Source organism: Cricetulus griseus, chromosome 7, assembly GCF_003668045.3.
Source record: "Cricetulus griseus strain 17A/GY chromosome 7, alternate assembly CriGri-PICRH-1.0, whole genome shotgun sequence".
NCBI classification, from domain to species: Eukaryota; Metazoa; Chordata; class Mammalia; order Rodentia; family Cricetidae; genus Cricetulus; species Cricetulus griseus.
Window position 1 is genome coordinate 85,070,928 of NC_048600.1, and position 18,846 is coordinate 85,089,773.

The window sequence follows — 18,846 nt, forward strand, 5'->3', positions numbered from 1 at the left end:
TGAACCTGGATGCCTTTGTATTTGGGGCATAAATGTTCAGAATTGAGACTTCATCCTGATGAATTTCTCTTGTGATGAGCAGGAAGTGACCTACTTCATCTCTTTTGATTGATTTTAGTTTAAAGTCCAATTTGTTGGATATTTAGGATTGCTACCCCCACTTGTTTCTTGGGTCCATTACACTGGAAAATCTTTTCCCAATCTTTAATTCTTAGGTACCATTTTTCCTTGAAGCTGAGGTGTTTTTCTTGTATGCAGCAGAAGGATGGATTCTGTCTTTTAATCCATTCTGCTAACCTGTGTCTTTTTATGGGCGAGTTAAGACCATTAATATTGAGGGATATTAGTGACCATTGATTGTTCATTCTTGTTTGCTTTGGATTTGGTGGTGGTGGTGAAATATGTGTGGGTTTTCATCCCTTTTTTCTTTAGGCTGTTGGTAAGTGGGATTATATATTGCCTATATTTTTCTGGTTGTAGTAAAGTTCCTTGGGTTGCAGTTTTCCTTCCAGAACTTTCTGTAGTGCTTGATTGTTGGACATGTATTGTTTGAATCTGTTTTTGTCATTGAATATCTTGTTTTCTCCATCTATATTGATTGAAAGCTTTGCTGGGTATAGTAGTCTAGGCTGGCATCTGTGGTCTCTTAGTGTAGGTATAATATCTATCCAGGACATTCTGGCTTTCAGAGTTTCCATGGAAAAGTCAGGTGTAATTCTGATACTTGACCTTTTTCCTTTGCTGCTCTTAATATTTTCTCTTTATTCTGTATGTTTTGGGTTTTGATTATTATGTGGCGAGGAGGCCTTTTTTGGTTCAGTCTATTTGGTGTTCTGTAGGCTTCTTGTACTTTCATTGGCATGTCTTTTTTTAGGTTGGGAAACTTTTCTTCTAAGATTTCGTTGAATATGTTTTGTGCACCTTTGAGTTGGATTTCTTCACCTTCTTCTATACCTAATATTCTTAGGTTTGGTCTTTTCATGGTACCCCATAATTCCTGGATATTTTGTGTTAGGGATTTGTTGGACTTAAGATTTTCTTTGCTTGATGAGTCTATTTCTACTAGTGTATCTTCAACTCCTGAGATTCTCTCTTCCATCTCTTCTATTCTGTTGGTTATGCTTGCATCTGTAGTTTCTGATTGTTTACCCAGCTTTTCTATTTCCAGCATTTCCTCAGATTGTGCTTTCTTTATTTTCTCTATTTCAGTTTGTAGGTCTTGAAGTGTTTCCTTGAAAGATTAGTTGATATCTTGTATTTTGTGGTTTGTTTTTTCTTCCATTTCTTTTTTCCATTCATTTATTTAGCTCATAAATAAAGTCATGCACAATTATGATACATAATATAGTATGTTCACAATGGAATGGCTAAATTAAACCAATTAACATGTTATATCACACATATTCATCATTTTTGTTTTGAGAACACTTCAAGTATACTATCTCACAACTTTTAAAATATAGCATATTGTTATCAACCATATTTATCATGCTCTCAGTAGACCTCAAGGCATCACAGAGACCATGCCTCTTGTCCAACTGTTTTATATCCTTAAACCAATCGTTTCCCCATTGTTAAAAGTCCCACATTGAAGCCTAATAGCCACAATTCTGCTCTCTGTTCCCATAAATTCATCATTTCTAGGCTACATATAAAATTGAAATTGTGTGACATTTGTCTTCCAGAGTGTCACTTATTTTGTTTTTTGGCAAGCATATAACTTTACCACTTACTAAGATGAAATCAAATTTGCATGCACAGGTGAGCACTCACTAAAACATCTTGGATTCATCACATAATTGAGTTTCAATTAGCATATATATGTATTTATATAAAAAGAACAGTAATGGCAATATGTTATGCATCAAAAGTAGCAACAGCTTTTCCAGGTTCTGTAGTCATTTGAACAAAATTGTAGAGACATCATCACACTCCATTTAAAAAAAACAAGAAACAATAACAAAAAACAAACAAACAAACAACAAAAAAGTAAAAAACAAAATCCCAGAAAATAGCACAATTCTCTTACTCTTGTGGTACTTGGCACCATTTTTTTTTTTTAAATTAGCTTCTCAATCATCATCTGGGAGGAAACCATTCTGAGCAACATCATTAAAAACAGCTCTGATAAAGCACGGTCACTTCTATGTATCATAAAGCAGGTCCACATATGAGTGAGTACATATCATGTTTGTCTTTTTTTTGTGATTGGGTTACCTCGCTCAGAATGGTTTCTTCCAGTTCCATCCATTTTCCTGCAAATTTCAAGATTGCATTGTTTTTTTTCAGCTGAGTAGTACTCCATTGTGTAAATGTACCACAATTTCTCTATCCATTCTTCAGTTGAGGGGCATCTAGGCTGCTTCCAGTTTCTGACTATTACAAATAATGCTGCTATGAACATGGTTGAACATGTGTCCTTGTTATATGAATGTGCTTCTTTTGGGTATATGCCTAGGAGTGGAATTGCTGATTCTTGTGGGAGACTCATTCCCATTTTTCCTGAGGAGTCACCATACTGATTTCCAAAGTGGCTGTACAAGTTGGCACTCCCACCAGCAGTGGAGGAGTGTTCCCCTTTCTCCACATCCTCTCCAGCATAAACTGCCATTTATGTTTTTTATTTTAGCCATTCTGACAGGAGTAAGATGGTATCTCAGTGTTGTTTTGATTTGCATTTCCCTGATGGCTAAGGATGTTGAACATTTTCTCATGTGTCTTTCAGCCATTTTAGATTCCTCTATTGAGAATTGTCTATGTAGTTCTGTACCCCATTTTTTAATTGGATTGTTTGGTGTTTTGGAGACTAGCTTCTTGAGTTCTTTGTATATTTTGGAGATCAGCCATCTGCCAGATGTGGGGTTGGTGAATATCTTTTCCCAGTCTGTGGGCTGACGTTTTGTCTTGCTGACTATGTCCTTGGCCTTACAGAAGCCTCTTAGTTTCAGTAGGTCCCATTTATTAATTGTTGATCTCAGTGTCTGTGCTACTGGTGTAATATTCAGGAAGCAGTCTCCTGTACTGATTAATTCAAGGGTATTTCCCACTTCATCTTCTAGTAGGTGCAGTGTGGCTGGGTTTATGTTGAGGTCTTTGATCCATTTTGACTTAAGTTTTGTGCAGGGCAAAAGGCTTGGGTCTATCTGTAGTCTTCTACATGTTTGCATCCAGTTATGCCAGCACCATTTGTTGAAGATGTTCTCTTTGTTCCAGAGTATATATTTGGATTATTTGAAAAAAATCAGGTGTTCATAGGTGTGTGGGTTAACATCAGGGTTTTCAATTCAATTCCATTGGTCTCCCTGTCTATTTTTGTGCCAATACCAAGCTGTTTTCAGGACTATAGCTCTGTAATAGAGCTTGAAGTCAGGGATAGTGATGCCTGAAGATGTACCTCTATTGTACAGGGTTGTTTTGGCTATCCTGGGTCTTTTGTTTCTCCATATAAAGTTGAGAATTGTTCTTTCAAGGTCTGTGAAGAAGTGTGTTTGGATTTTGATGGGGATTGCATTGAATCTGTAGATTGCTTTTGGTAAGATTGCTATTTTTACTATATTGATCCTGCCTATCCATGATCATGGGAGATCTTTCCGTTTTCTGGTATCTTCTTTATTTTCTTTCTTTAGAGACTCAAAATTCTTACAGTACAGGTCTTTCACTTTTTTGGTTAGTGTTACTCCAAAGTATTTTATGTTGTTTGTGGCAATTGTAAAGGGTAATGCTGCTCTGATTTGTTTCTCCACCAATGTATCATCCGTATATAGTAGGGGTACAGATTTTTTTGAGTTAATCTTGTATCCTTCCACTTTGCTGAAGGTGTTTATCAGCTGTAGGAGTTCCCTTGTTGAGTTTTTCGGGTCACTTATGTAGACTATCATATTATCTGCAAATAGTGAGAGTTTGACTTCTTCCTTTCCAATTTGTATTCCCTTAATCTCTTTTTGTTGTCTTATTGCTCTAGCTAGAACTTCAAGGACAATATTGAAGAGGTATGGAGAGAGTGTACAGCCTTGCCTTGCTCCTGATTTTAGAGGAATTGCATTGAGTTTCTCACCATTTAATTTGATGTTGGCTGTTGGCTTGGTGTATATTGCTTTAATATGTTGAGGTATGTTCCTGTTATCCCTGATTTCTCCAGGACCTTTATCATGAAGGGATGTTGGATTTTGTCAAAGGCTTTTCTCGGCATCTAGTGAGATGATCATGTGATTTTTTTCCTCAGTATGTTTACATGGTGGATTACATTGATGGATTTTTGTATGTTGAACCATCCTTGCATCCCTGGGATGAAGCCTACTTGATCTGGATGGATGATATCTCTGATGTGTTCTTGGATTCGATTTGCCAATATTTTATTGAGAATTTTTGCATCAATGTTCATGAGGGATATTGGTCTGTAGTTCTCTTTCTTAGTTGTGTCTTTGTGTGGCTTGGGTATCAAGGTTATTGTGGCCTCATAAAAAGAGTTTGGTAATGACCCTTCTGCTTCTATTGTGTGGAATACTTTCACGAGAATTGGTATTAGCTGTACTTTGAATTTCTGGTAGAATTCTGCACTGAAGTCATCTGGCTCTGGGCTTTTTTTGTTTGGGAGACTTCTAATGACTGCTTCAATTTCATTAGAAGTTATAGGTCTATTTAAGTTGCTTATCTGTTCTTGATTTAATTTTGGAAAGTGAAATCTGTCCAGAAAATTGTCCATTTCCCTTAGATTTTCAAATTTTGAGGAATATAGGTTTTCAAAATATGACGTGATGATTCTCTGGATTTCCTCTTTGTCTGTTGTTATGTCGCCCTTTTCACTCCTGATTTTATTAATTTGCATGTTCACTCTTTGTTGTTTGGTAAGTTTGGATAAAAGTTTGGCTATCTTGTTGATTTTCTCGAAGAACAACTTTTTGTTATATTGATTCTTTGTATTATTCTAGTTTCCATTTTATTATTTCAGCCCTCAATTTGATTATTTCCTGGTGTCTGCTCCTCCAGGGTGTATTTGATTCTTTGTGTTCTAGAGCGTTCAGTTGTGCTGTTAATTCTCAAGTGTGATTATTCTCCTGTTTCTTCACGTGGGCATTTAGCGCTATGAACTTTCCTCTTAGCACTGCTTTCAAAGTATCCCATAGGTTTGGGTATGTTGTGTCCGCATTCTCATTGAATTCTAGGAAATCTTTAATTTCTTTTTTTATTTTTTCCTGGACCAATGAATTGTGCAATTGGGCTTTACTTAATTTCCATGAGTTTGTAGGTTTTCTGTAGTTCTTGTTGTTGTTGAATTCTAATTTTAAAGCATGGTGGTCTGATAAGACACAGGGGATTCTTTCAAGTTTTTTGTACCTGTTGAGGTTTGCTATATTGCCAAGTATGTGGTCGATTTTAGAGAATGTTCCATGTGGTGCTGAGAAGAAGGTAAATTGTTTTGTATTTGGTTGGAATATTCTATAGATATCTGTTAAGTCCAATTGTGCCATAACTTCTATTAGATCTTTTGTTTCTTTGTTAAGTTTCTGTCTGGCATTTCTGTCCAGTGGTGAGAGTGGGGCGTTGAAATCTCCCACTATAAGTGTGTGTGGTTTTATGTGTGATTTGAGTTTTAGTAATGTTTCTTTTACAAATGTGGATGCCTTTGTATTTGGGGCATAAATATTCAGAATTGAGACTTCATCCTGATGGATTTCTCCTCTGATAAGTAGGAAGTGACTTTCTTCATCTCTTTTGACTGATTTTAGTTTAAAGACCAATTTATTGGATATTAGGATAGCTACTCCTGCTTGTTTCTTGGGTCCATTTGATTGGAAGATCTTTCCCCAACCCTTAATTCTTAGGTACCATCTGTCTTTGAGGTTGAGGTGAGTTTCTTGTATGCAGCAGAAGGAAGGATTCTGTCTTCTTATCCATTCTGCTAATCTGTGTCTTTTTATAGGGGAGTTGAGACCATTAATGTTGATGGATATTGATGACCATTGATTACTGTTCATTCTTGTTTGTATTTGCTTTGGTGATGGTGATGAGATTATGTGTGGGTTTCTGTCCCTTTTTCCTTTTGGCTGTTGGTAAATTGGGATTATCTATTTCTAGTTGTAGTTAACTTCCCTGGGTTGGAGTTTTCCTTCCAATACTTTCTGTAGGGCTGTATTGGTGGATATGTATGGTTTGAATCTGCTTTTGTCATGGAATATCTTGTTTTCTCCATCTATTGAAAGCTTTGCTGGGTATAGTAGTCTGGACTGGCATCCATGGTCTCTTAGTGTAGGTAGAATATCGATCCAGGATCTTCTGGCTTTCAGAGTTTCCAAGGAAAAGTCAGGTGTGATTCTGATAAGTTTGCCTTTATGTGTTACTTGACCTTTTTCCTTTGCTGCTCTTAATATTTTCTCTTTGTTGTGTATGCTTGGTGTTTTGAATTATTATGTGGTGAGGTGACTTTTTTTGGTTCAGTCTATTTGGTGTTCTGTAGGCTTCTTGTATTTTCATTGGTATGTCTTTCTGTAGTTGGGAAAGTTTTCTTCTATGATTTTTGTTGAATATGTTTTGTGGGCCTTTGAGTTGGATTTCTTCTCCTTCTTCTATACCTATTATTCTTAGTTTTGGTCTTTTCACAGTATCCCATAGTTCCTGGATATTTTCTGATAGGGATTTGTTGGACTTAAGACTTTCTTTGGTTGATGAGTTTATTTCCGCTAGTGTGTCTTCAACCCCTGAGATTCTCTCTTCCATCTCTTGTATTCTGTTGGTTATGCTTACATCTGTAGTTCCTGATCGTTTACCCAGCTTTTCTATTTCCAGCATTCCCTCAGATTGTGCTTTCTTCATTGTCTCTATTTCAGTTTTTAGTTCTTGAACTCTTTCCTTAAGAGATTGATATTGATTGACTTGAAGATTGATACCTTGTATCTTTTTGGTTAGTTTTTTTCTTCCATTTCTTTAAGGGATTTTTTCATGTCCTCTTTGAGATCCTCTATCATTTTCCTGAAGATGTTTTTAAGGTCATTCTCTTCTGGTTCATCTGCATCGTGATGTTGAGGTCTTACTGGTGTATGGTTCCTAGTCTCCGGTGGTGTCCTTTTGGGTTTTCTGTTGTTGGATGTACTTTTACCTTGTCCTCTTCTCATCCTTTCTTCTGGTGGCTGTAGCAAGTGTTTCTTCTTCTCCTGGTGGGTGTGGGACCAATGTTCCCTTCTGGTAGATGCAAACAGATCCAATACTCTGATGTCGGTCCTCTTCTCGTGAATGGAGGTGTCACTCTTCCCTAGGTGTTGGCAGTGTTCGGGCGTGCAGGGTCCTGGGCCAGTGGATGGAGGCGGGCTGCCTATGGGTGTTCAGTGTTCGGAACTGCCGCCGAACTGGTCTGGCATGCAGGTAGCTTGCCTCTGGTGATTCTGAGCAGGGACAATATACTGGAACCAGTAACAGTTCCTGGCCTACCTGGACTGGCAGATGGAGACCGGGCTGCTTCTGGGTGTTCGGAGTTCAGAATCTTGCGCCGAACTGGTCCGGCTCGCAGGTTGCTTGCATCAGGTGACTCTGAGCAGCAACGACAAACTGGCTTCTTCCATTTCTTTATTTTCTCATATCCTCTTTGAGGCCCTCTATCATTTTCATGATGATGTTTTAAGGTCATTCTCTTCTGCTTCATCTGCATTGTGATATTCAGGTCTTGCTGGTATATGGTTCCCAGTCTCTGGTGGTGTCATATTGGTTTTCTGTTGTTGAATGTGCTTTTATACTGTCTTCTTTCCATCCTATCTTCTGGTGGATGTAGCAGGAGTCTCTTCCTCTCCTTGTGGGTATGAGACCAATGTTTCCTTCTGGTAGATGCAAACAGTTCAAGTTCTCTGATGTCTGTCCTCTTATTGTGGATGGAGGTGGGACTGTTACCAGACCTTGGCTGTCTCTGGGTGTGCTGGAACCCACTAGCCGAGTTCGGATCCCATGAGCAGACTCCAGGCATCAGGTGTCCCCTAGCAGAGCAGGGGAACCCGAACTGAAAGCAGTCCCTGGCCTAACTGGACTGGTGGATGGAGGTGGGACTGTTACCAGGGCATTGGCAGTCTCTGAGTGTGCTGGATCCCGCCTGCTGAGTTCCTCTTGTATCCATTTATGAGTGAATACATACTGTGTTTTTCTTTCTGCATCTGGGTTAACACACTCAGAATGAATTTTTTCTATTTCCATTAATTTACCTGCAAATTTCACGAGGTGATTGTTTTTTACAGCTGACTATTACTCCGTGGTGAAAATGTAACACTTTTTCTTTATTCATTCTTTGGTTGAGGGGCATTTAGGCTATTTCCAGGTTCTGGTAATTAAGAATAATGCTGCTATGAACATAGTTGTGCAAGTGTCCTTGTGGTACGATTGAGCACCCTTTGGGTATAAGCCTAAGAGTGGTAATGGTGGGTCTTGAGGTAGATTGATTCCCAATTTTCAGATAAACCATCATACTGATTTTGAAAATGGTTGTGTAAGCTTGCATTCCCACCAGCAATGGAGGAGTGTTCCCCTTACTCTACATCCTATCCAACATAGGCTGCCATTGGTGTTTTTTATCTTAGCCATTCTGACAGGTATAAGATGGCATCTCAGAGTTGTTTTGATTTGTATTTCCCTGGTGACTAAGGATGTCAAGCAATTCTTTAAATGTCTTTTGGCCATTTGAGATTCTTCTGTTGAGAATTCTCTGTTTATATCTGTACATACTATATAACTGGATTATTTTATATTTGACATCTAGTTTCTTGAATTTTTATATATTTTGGAGATCAGCCCTCTGTCAGATATGGGGTTGGTAAAGATCTTTCCCATTCTGTAAGTTGTCATTTTGTTTATTGTGTCCTTTGCCTTACAGAAGCTTTTCAGTTTTAGGAGGTCACATTTATTACTTGTTGCTCTCAGTGTCTGTGCTGCTGGTGTTATGTTTAGGAAATGTGTTCAAGGCTACCTCCCACTTTCTCTTCTACCAGGTTCAGTGCACTTGGATTTATGTTGAGGTCTTTGATCCACTTGGACTTGAATTTTGTGCATGGTGATAGATATTAATCTATTTTCTATCTTCTACACATTGATATCCAGTTTTGCCAGCACCATTTGTTGAAGATGTTTTCTTTTTTTATTGTACACTTTTGGCTTCTTTGTCAAAAATCAGGTATTCATAGGTATGTGGATTGACATCAGGGTCTTTAATCGATTCTAATGGTCCATGTGTCTGCTTTCATGTCAATGCCAAGCTGTGTTTATTACTATGGCTCTGTAGTAGAGCTTGAAGTGAGCATGGTGATGTCTCCAAAAATTCCTTTATTGTACAAGATTGTTTTAGCTATCCTGGGCCTTTTGTTTTTCCATATGAAATTAAGTATTGTTCTTACAAGGTCTGTGAAGAATTGTGTTGGGATTTTGATGGGGTTTGCATTAAATCTGTCGATTGCTTTTTGCAAGATTGCCATTTTTTATTGTGTTGATCCTACCTATTCAAGAGCATGGGAGATTTTTTCCATTTTCTGATATATTCTTCAATTTCTTTCTTCAAACCTTAAGTTCTTGTCATACAGGTCTTTCATTTGTTTGGTTAGAGTTACCCCAAGATATTTTAATATTATTTATGGCTATTGTAAACTGTTGTGTTCCTCTGATTTCTTTCTCAGCCCCTTTACCATTTGTATATAGGAGGGTTCCTACTTTTTTGAGTTAATTTTGTATCCTGCCACATTACTGAAGGTATTTATCAGTTGTACAAGTTCCCTGGTAGAATTCTTGTGGTGACTTATGTATACTATCATAACATCTGCAAATAGTGAAAGTTTGACTTCTTTCCTGTGTATTGCCTTGATCCCCCTTTGTTTTCTTATTGCTCTTGCTATAACTTTGAATACTATATTAAGTAGGTATGAAGAGAGTAGATAGCCTTGTCTTGTTACTGATTTTATTGGAATCACTTTGAGCTTCCCTCCATTTATTTTGTTGTTGGCTGTCAGTTTGCTGTGAATTCCCTTTATTACTTTTGGGTATGTTCTGTGCATCCCTAATCTTTCTAAGACCTTTATCATGAATGGTGTTGATTTGTGTCGAAGTCTTTTTCAGCATCTTTGACATGATCATGTGATTTTTTTCTTTCAGTTTGTTTATATGGTGGATTACATTGACAAATTTTCATAAGTTTAAGCATCCCTTTTTTAACTAATGCATAAGTGTTGATTCTCCTAGCATGTCTCAAGTGAGTATGTTAAGACCAGAATGTAACTCAAAAGATAAATGAGAAGAGATAGAGAAGTGAGTTCCAGGGCATAGCTCCCCAGAGTGAGACAAGGAACCTTGGTACAGAGCCTGATGAAAACCACAGACTTGAGAAAGGGGTATCAGCAGCCTGCAAGCCTGGGAACAAAGGAAGCAGTGTTCAAATTGTGGAAAGTCTTGCAGGGGGTGATGCTCTTATTGGAGGGTCTGTACTGTTCCATGGCAGAGACAGAGGGTTAGAACTGATGACTATTTCTAGAAATTCAGTTACAGATAATGCTTTTCTATATGACAGGGAGGCTGCACCAATAAAATCTCAACAATATTTCTGCCTCAGCAAGGTCTGCAAAATGACAGCACTGGTTAACATGCTAATGTGGATGGGAGAGATCTGGTAAATGAAGAGTTATAGGCAATTAATAGTTGGTAGAAGAGGAATGAAATCAGTCTTCCTGAGAAGAGTTTCCTATTAGGTTACCCAGTCCCAAGTGGTCAACATGAAACATATATATATATATATATATATATATATATATATATATATATTACTAAATTAACTCATCAGGTTGTATTTGTATATATGTATGTATACATATGAACTACACATGTATTTAGCTATAATATTTAGGAACAGGCCATGAATTTAAGATAGAGTTTGTTGGCAGAATATGGGAGTTGTTAGAGTGGGTAGATTTATAGCTTAAAATGATATAAATATATTACTTGTCCTTTAATTCTAAAATTAAATTAAATTAAAAATCAAGGAAATGATGACCTCCTCCCACAGATTCCTCTCATCTGTAATCATGATGCTCTGGTTCGGAACCCTTCACATACCCAACTGTAGTCTCTGCTGCTTGAATGAGGTCAGGTAATCACCCATTTCTTCTCCATCCAGCTTCTTAGTGGGGTCCATCACACGTGGATTCCTATACACAAAGATGCTCTTTTTCTCAGATGTCAGGGAAATTAGGGCTGAGTACATGACATCCCCACATAAAATCCAGCTCATCTGAATTTGAACTCAGTCCCATGCTGCTTCCCTGGGACAGAACTCTATGAAGTCCCCCATCCTTCTGGGCATCATTGCTGCCTGAACAAGTTCATCTCAACCCCTCCTTTGCTTTAACTTGAATGTGTTCCCCAATGTTTATTCATTAGAAAGTTAATTTCCAATGTCACAGTGCTGATAGGATAAGACACGATGAAGTCATGAGTGCTCTGCCTTCATGAAGGTGTAAATGTCATCACCAGAGGAGTAGATTCCTGTGACCTGACAGGACTTGTCACTAAAGCCAGCTTGGTCTTTCACTCTCACCCTTCCCAGCTTCACAATCAGATGGAACAGGAAGAAGGGCTTCTCTAGATGCAGGGCCCATGCCTTTGTCCCTCCTTATAATTAGAATTGCAAGAAATAATCTCAATTCTTTTAGTGTCCAGTGTTAAGCGTTGAGTCAGAGCTGTGCAAAATTACTTAATAAGTGCTCACTTTGAATATTAATCATCTAGACAGGACCGCCTAAATCTCTCTTCTTTCTGTTCTGTACTCTCCCCCTCTGCAGACTCTACCTATGTCCCAGGATGGAGCAGGCTTTACTTTGAACCACTGCTGTATCCTCTCTCAGCTATCCCTGATCCTGATTTGGTCTCTTCTGCATAGTAGATGCAGTAGATCCATTTTCTGCATAGTAGATGACCATAAAAAGTGGGTAGAAATACCAAATGATGGGCCATGAATGCCTTGTTCATTGATGTTCCCTCAGATGCCAAAATAGTGTATGATGCACAGTGGGTCCTGTACAAATGTTCAGTCAATGGATGGATGACCATCCTATGTCTATAGAACCCTTAGTTTCACATGTGGGCATGACAGCTAGGAAGTGGAGGCAGAAGGAATTCATTGTCATGAACTGGTATTGAATAACTTAAGATAACACAGGGCTTCAGCACAGCCTCTAGAGTTGGAAAATAACTCTCCTGTCCTGAGGCTTTGTGTGTGTGTGTGTGTGTGTGTGTGTGTGTGTGTGTGTGTGTGTGTGTGTGTGTGTGTGTTTCTGTGTGTGGCATGCACATAATCCTGTGTATATGGATGTGTCTGAACACTACAGTTGGGACAGTGATACCCATAGTGATTTATGTTCTCTAAGAGAATTTTATGTGTGTATCTTTCTTAACTGTGGTTTCTGCTTTCATTGTTCCCATGGTTTGGGTTTCTTGGTGGCTACCATTGTCACACTTTGTGTGCCCAGAGTACTTCTAATTCATCTTTTCTATTTTTTTCAGATGGAAGAACTTATGTAGGTATGATATATGACTTTATTTTTTTCTAAATGAAAAATCCCACATTACACAGAGCCTTTCCTCATTTTGGTTGCTGTTGTTTCTGGCTCTGTGTGTCTTTCCCATCACCCCAGGAATCTTTTCCCACCCCTCATCTGTGGACCAGACATATAGGGCCTAAATTTCTCAGTAGGAATTCTGTGTCCACAACTTACCATATGCTGGAGATGAGCAGCTGTGGATTCTCTGCCTCCAGGGCCCTGAGCTCCATCATCACCTGGTCACTGAGAGGGGCCTGGTCTAGCCTGCAACACAAGATGGGGCTGCTTATTCTGGGATCCACCACAGGACCATGAGGCCTCGGGGTCCAGGATTCTGGACTCTGTTGTCTGTAGATGGAGCCAGTAAGAAGCCTTATTAAGGCTTATTCTTATCCTGGCCAAAACCAGGATAAAGGATGGAGAGCAGCAGGCCGACCAGAGGGAGACGTGTCAGTGGCATAGTCTCATTGTCAGTGTGCAGGGAGATCTGTAGTTAGGATAAGGAACTTTGGAAGTTTTCAGACCTGTAATGAGGGCTGGCCCTTTATACCCCTCCCCACAGGTCAGTCCCAAGGAAGGAAAATCGATCACAGATGAGGGTATTCTTGTTGGCACAGGGCAGCACAGTAGCCATCAGCATTTCCAGTGGCTGGAGTTCATGGCCATAATCCTAAAGGGATTCTGGACAGAGGGCCACATCAAGCTCCTGTAGGGAATCTCTTGGACCTCCAAGGCCCCAGCCCTTGTCTGTTCCGGAGCTTTTCCCGCTCTGCCTATTCCTGGGCTGCTGTCTTCAGATTGGCCCAACAAAGTCCTATTTATCTATCAGACCTTGGAGAAGCCCCCTGGGCTATTCAATAAAGCAGGCCCTCTCACAGCATTGCATTCTCACCATACTGTCGACTCCTCAGCCTTCAGTAGAGATTGTCAATACTGAATCAGGCTCACAGGTGTCCTATGTCTGTCTTTTCATACACAACTTCAGGAGGACAGAACCATGTGTGTTGTGATTATATCCCTAGCGCCTGGACCAGGGCTTGGCACACAGGGGCCTTATGTGAATGCATGCATGGATTCATGAATAAAAATTATTGGAGCATTGAGTCTATTAGAATAATAGCCTTAATAATACACAGTGCCCAACCACCTACCTGGTATTATCTTTGTTTTTACATATGTTGTTTTATGTCAATAATCTACCAGGTAACTGTGACATTCCATTTGACAAATGAGGAAACCAAGTTTTAAAGAATACAGGGGCTTTCCCAAGTCCAGGGTGTAAATGGCACAGCTGGTCAGTAGCCAGACTGACTATGCACTATCTGCCCCCCCTTTCTATGTCTTGTCATCTAGTAACACACCTGTGTCCCTTCCCTTGCTTCGTCCCCAGAGGGGATTCCTGGGCCTTACTTACAGCAGGATTCTGAGTTTGCAGGCAGGATTCCTGAACCCCTCACACAGCAGCCTCACTCCATGGTCCCCCAGGTCATTCAGCTGCAGGTCGAGCTCAGTCAGGCTGGAGCTGGCCTTGAGCACTGAGGTCAGGTCCTCACAGTGTCTGGATGTGAGGCCACAGTTGAGAAGCCTGCATGGAAGATGCTCACCATCAGCTTCTCCAGAGCTCACTGCTCTTGGGAACTGAGCTCAGGTCTCCCTTTGTGAGCCCTGGTATGCTGCATTAGCAGTGCTCAGCTCTCTGGAGTGCCTTTTCTAGTCTGGGTGGATAATTCCATGCTTCCCACAGATGAGCAGTAGGAGCAGTGGAATACAGCTTGGGGACCACTGTTCTGTGGCCACTAGCCATGGCAGAGCTCCATGAGGCTCAGGACAGATCACTGGTCTCTTTCAAGAGCCATCCCAAGTGACTTTCACTAGTCATAGAATAGGGAATGATTTCACTCATCATGTGTAAGATTAGTAAAGACGGAGTCCATAGAAACAGAGTAGAAGGTATTTACAAGGGTAGAGAGCAGGGGGAAACGGGGAGATGCCATTCTCTGGAACTGGAGCTTTCTCCCCTCCTGCTTCATTTAGCCTCTTCCTCTGTGTTCTTCAGTTCTCCTGTAGCCACTTCCTCAAGAAGTCTGCTGTACTAGAGACCTCATGGGACTGTGGTTACCAATAGCTAGTGGGGCTCCTTGACGAATGTCAGCTCTCATGAGCCCCAATAGCAGAATCCATTTGTTTATCAAGTCTGTCATGATTATGGTCAAAAGGGTTTGGTGAATATGTGATGAACAATAAGCCTTACCCCCGACCTGACTTTTTGCCTTTCTTCTCTTGCCATCCATGTCTGCTTCCAAGGACAACCCAGGCCAGACTCACCACAATGTCTTTATGTGGCATCCAGGGCATCTCAGGGTCCTACAAAGACTCTGCAGTGCAGAGTTGCTCAGTGGGTTTCCACTTAGGTCCAGCTCCTTCAGGCTTCCTGTGAATTCAATCATGGAGAAGAGAACCTGCCAACTGGCATTAGTCATCGGGGTCCATCTGGACCTGAGGAGAGAGAGAGGGAGAGATGGTATGAGGGATGTGACTCACGTGTGAATGGTCTGAGTTGCACAGCCCCACACAGTAGACTAGGATTCTTATTCTTGTCTGCCTGAGCATCAGGCTTCCATATGCCATCCCCAGGATTCACCAGCTTTTTAAATTTTTTTATTTTATTTTATTTTATTAGTTCAAATTAGGAACAAGCTTGCTTCAGATGTTAATCTCTTTTCCCTCTCCCTCCCCTCCCCCCAACATCCCACCTGCCTCTAGCCATCCCCCTTCCACTCCCCATGCAGGGTAAGGCCCTCAAAAGGGGCTCTGCAAAGTCTACCACATCATCCAGGGCAAGGCCTAGGCCCTACCTCATGTGTCCAGGTCAAGAGAGCATCCCTTCACAAGGGATGGGCTCTCAAAATCCCTTCTTTTTTTAAGACCTTACATATTTAATACAGGATTCACCTGCTTTTGCATGTGCTTTTTGCTCCAACATCTGGATCCTCTCCTTTGGGTAGTTCCTAATCTACATACATCTAGCATGCTATGTGTTCATTTTGTGAGTCTGTTTCTGACTCAGTCTAGGTGTCCCACATCTTTTCTTTTTAATCTACAGTACCCAACAATAGTCTGATATAATAAAAGAACCCTGATAATTTAGACAGCCTCTTCATTTTTATATGAATATATCTGATTCCCTTTGGAACAGAATTCTGCATCTAATAAAGGGAAACTGAAAAGGAGTGATGGGAAGAGAGCTCAGGAGAGTTGGTTGAGAGTGACTCTGTGGTGGGTGTTGAGCATTGCCATAAATACTACTAATGTGTTGGTTCATGATAGATAGACAGAAAAATAGGTAGATAGATAGATAGAGGGAGAGACAGATGTACATACTGATAGATCATGATAGGCAGAGATAAATTGACAGAGTAAGACAGACACATACACAGAAAGGAAGGGAGAGAGAGAGACAGAGGGAGAAAGGGCGAGAAAGAAACCGAGAGAGAGAGAGAGAGAGAGAGAGAGAGAGAGAGAGAGAGAGAGAGAGAGAGAATATATCACCCTGTGTGGTAAAGCATTCCTTTAATGGCAGAAACCAAGCATATAAAAGCAGGAGAACAGTGAATTTTAAATCGGCCTAAGCTGAAAAGTACAAGGTAAGGTGTTGGGAGTAGCTTTGAGTCTGGTATGTGCAGTGTTTGAACCCTATCACTGTAAAAACAAAACAAAACAGTGTAACAAACTCAAAATACAACCACAATTTTCAAAACTGAGATTAGAGATGACCAACTTTGACTGAAACAGAAAGTATACGACATTTTCATTTAATGTTACAAAACTAAAGAATGCCAAGAAAAACAAATACTAAACTTTGAAGGATGGTAGGTTTTTTTTTTTTTTTTCCCAGAGACAGGGTTTCTCTGTATTGTTTTGGAGGCTGTCCTGGAACTCGCTCTGTAGACCAACTGGCCTTGAACTCACAGATATACACCTGCCTCTGCCTCCCTCTGGAGTGCTGGGAGTAACGGCGTGCGCCACCACACCCAGCGAAAGATAGTGTGTTTAAAACACTTTATTTAATTTTTACTTCATGTGTATGTGGTAGTTTGAATGTAATTGGCACACATAATCTCAGAGGGAGTGGTACTATTAGGAGGCATGGCTTTGTTGGAGTGGTTTCAGCATTGTTAAATGAAGTGTGTCACTTTTGCTCGGGATGTCTGTCGACTTCTGGTGGCCTACTCATTAAGATGTAACCAGCACCATATCTGCCTGCACAATGCTGTGCTCTCCACCATGATGGTAATGTACTGAACCTCTGAATGTATTAAAGCAAGCCATATCAACTAAATGTTTTCCTTAAAGTGTTTCTGTGGTCCAGGTGTCTCTTCACAGCAATAAAAGTGCTAACTAAAACAGTGTATTTTGTATGCCTGCTTGTCTGTTTGTGCACTCTATGCATGAAGAAACCTGAAGACACTTGAAGCAGGGCATCAGATAAAGGTGTTGTGATCCAGCTGAATCAGATTCTAGGAAAGGATGCACATACTCTGAAAGAGGATCAGGATTTCTACTTTCTCTCAGTCCTCAAGGAATGATGGATTTGATGCATGGCTAGTTTTAACACTGACTGAAAGTGGAACTTAAGAATGTACTATTCAAAGAACATGAGGAACCATTATGAACCGCCCATGTTGCTCACTATGGTAGTTTGAAAGAAAATGGCCCCCAAAGGGAATGGCAATATTATTAGCTGTAGTCTTGTTGAGTAGATATGGTCTTGTTGAGTAGAAGTGTGTCACTGTGGAGGCAGGCTTTGAGGTCTCATAGGTGCTCAAGCCATGCCCAGTGAGACAGTCAACTTCTAGTTGCCTGCATATCAACATGTAGCAGCTACCTCTCCAGTACCATGTCTTCCTACACACTGCCATGTCCTACCATTATGATAATGGACTGAGCCTCTTTACTGTAAATGAGGCTCAATTAAATGTTTGCTTTGAAAGAGTTGCTATGGTCATGGTGTCTCTTTACAGCAATAGAAATCCCAACTAAGACACTCACCTGACATTTTCAATTTTTGACTTTGGGGAGCTTCCACGCCTGTTTGCTTACTGTCAAATGGCCTCCTTGCTGAGCTCCCTGCCTTCACTTTCTCACTAGCAGTCAAAGCCTCATGCTCTCCTATGGGTTTGCCCTGAAGCTCCTAAGATGACTGTCCATTGCAAGCATGCTGTTGTTCCTTGTTTCTCTTTCCCTAACCTGTCTCTGTCTCTATTCATACTCAAAGTTCTTCTGAAGTTCCGGATCAGACCACTCTTCTTACAAGACCTTTCAAAGCTCACTTTTTATAACCATAGACACTTAGAAAAAATTTATACTGGCCAAGAAAGGAAAATGATTCAATTTAATAAGGTACTCTCCTGAGGCAATATCAGAAGGCTATTCAGAATGATATTGTACTAGATCTTTAGTTAACCTGAGGAGACAGCCTTGAATCATTAAGAAAATGAATGTGAATAGAAGATGATAGAGATTGTGCGGCTCAGTGCTCCCATTTAAAGTACATAGAGAAAAGATTAAAGGTCATATTGCATTTTTTCTTTCATGCTGTGGGCATAAACTAGGGTCTTGGGATTATTAGGTGTGGTGTTTTGAATGAGATGTCACCTAGTCATGGGCATTTGAATGCTTGGTCCTCAATTGGTGGCACTTAGGGGGAAGGCTTAGAAGGTTTGCTTTTGGGGGAGGAAATAAGTCGCTGAGGACAGGATTTAAGATTTCAAGGCCTGGAGCCATTTCCAGTGCACTCTTTCTGCTTCCTGCCTGTGGTTCTAGAATGAACTCTCAGCTGCTGCTCCAGTCACATCCTTTCCCTCTGCCATGATGGACCCTGATCTCTCTGGACCAGAAGCCAAATTAAACTCTTCTATAACTTGTGTTGTCCATGGTGTTCTATCACAGCAAAAGAAAATTAGTCATGCTAATAATAATAATCTTTCCTTACTCCCTGATATTTTGAGACAGTGTCACACTATGTTGTCCAGGCTGGCCTGGGACTTCCTTCCTTGTCTCAGATTTTGGAGTTTGGGAAGACAGGTATGAATGATCACCTACCCCAATTCTTATTGTTGTCCTCTCTGAGGAATGGTATTCTGGCTGACATAAATTTTTGTTTTGATGATTGGTATAGCCTCACTTTTCTATATTCAGTATGTTTTTATTGTTAGTCCATCCTAATGATATAAAATGAGAGTCATTGAGACAACTTCCTCTATGTGTGTGACACAGTTTGATCCCTTTTGTTCTCTTT

General features: G+C 40.3%; 1 protein-coding gene across 1 annotated transcript in view; it reads right to left on the reverse strand.

Moving 5' to 3' along the window:
• LOC100758136 (NACHT, LRR and PYD domains-containing protein 1a) overlaps positions 1-18,846 on the reverse strand; it is a 55,261-nt gene that overhangs the window by 17,238 nt on the left and 19,177 nt on the right. The window contains exons 3-6 of the mRNA XM_035448127.1: positions 14,874-15,044; positions 13,963-14,133; positions 12,723-12,812; positions 11,065-11,156 (exon numbers count right to left, since the gene is read on the reverse strand). Coding sequence (XP_035304018.1) covers positions 11,065-11,156; positions 12,723-12,812; positions 13,963-14,133; positions 14,874-15,044 — 524 coding nt within the window. The remainder of the gene's footprint in view (positions 1-11,064; positions 11,157-12,722; positions 12,813-13,962; positions 14,134-14,873; positions 15,045-18,846) is intronic.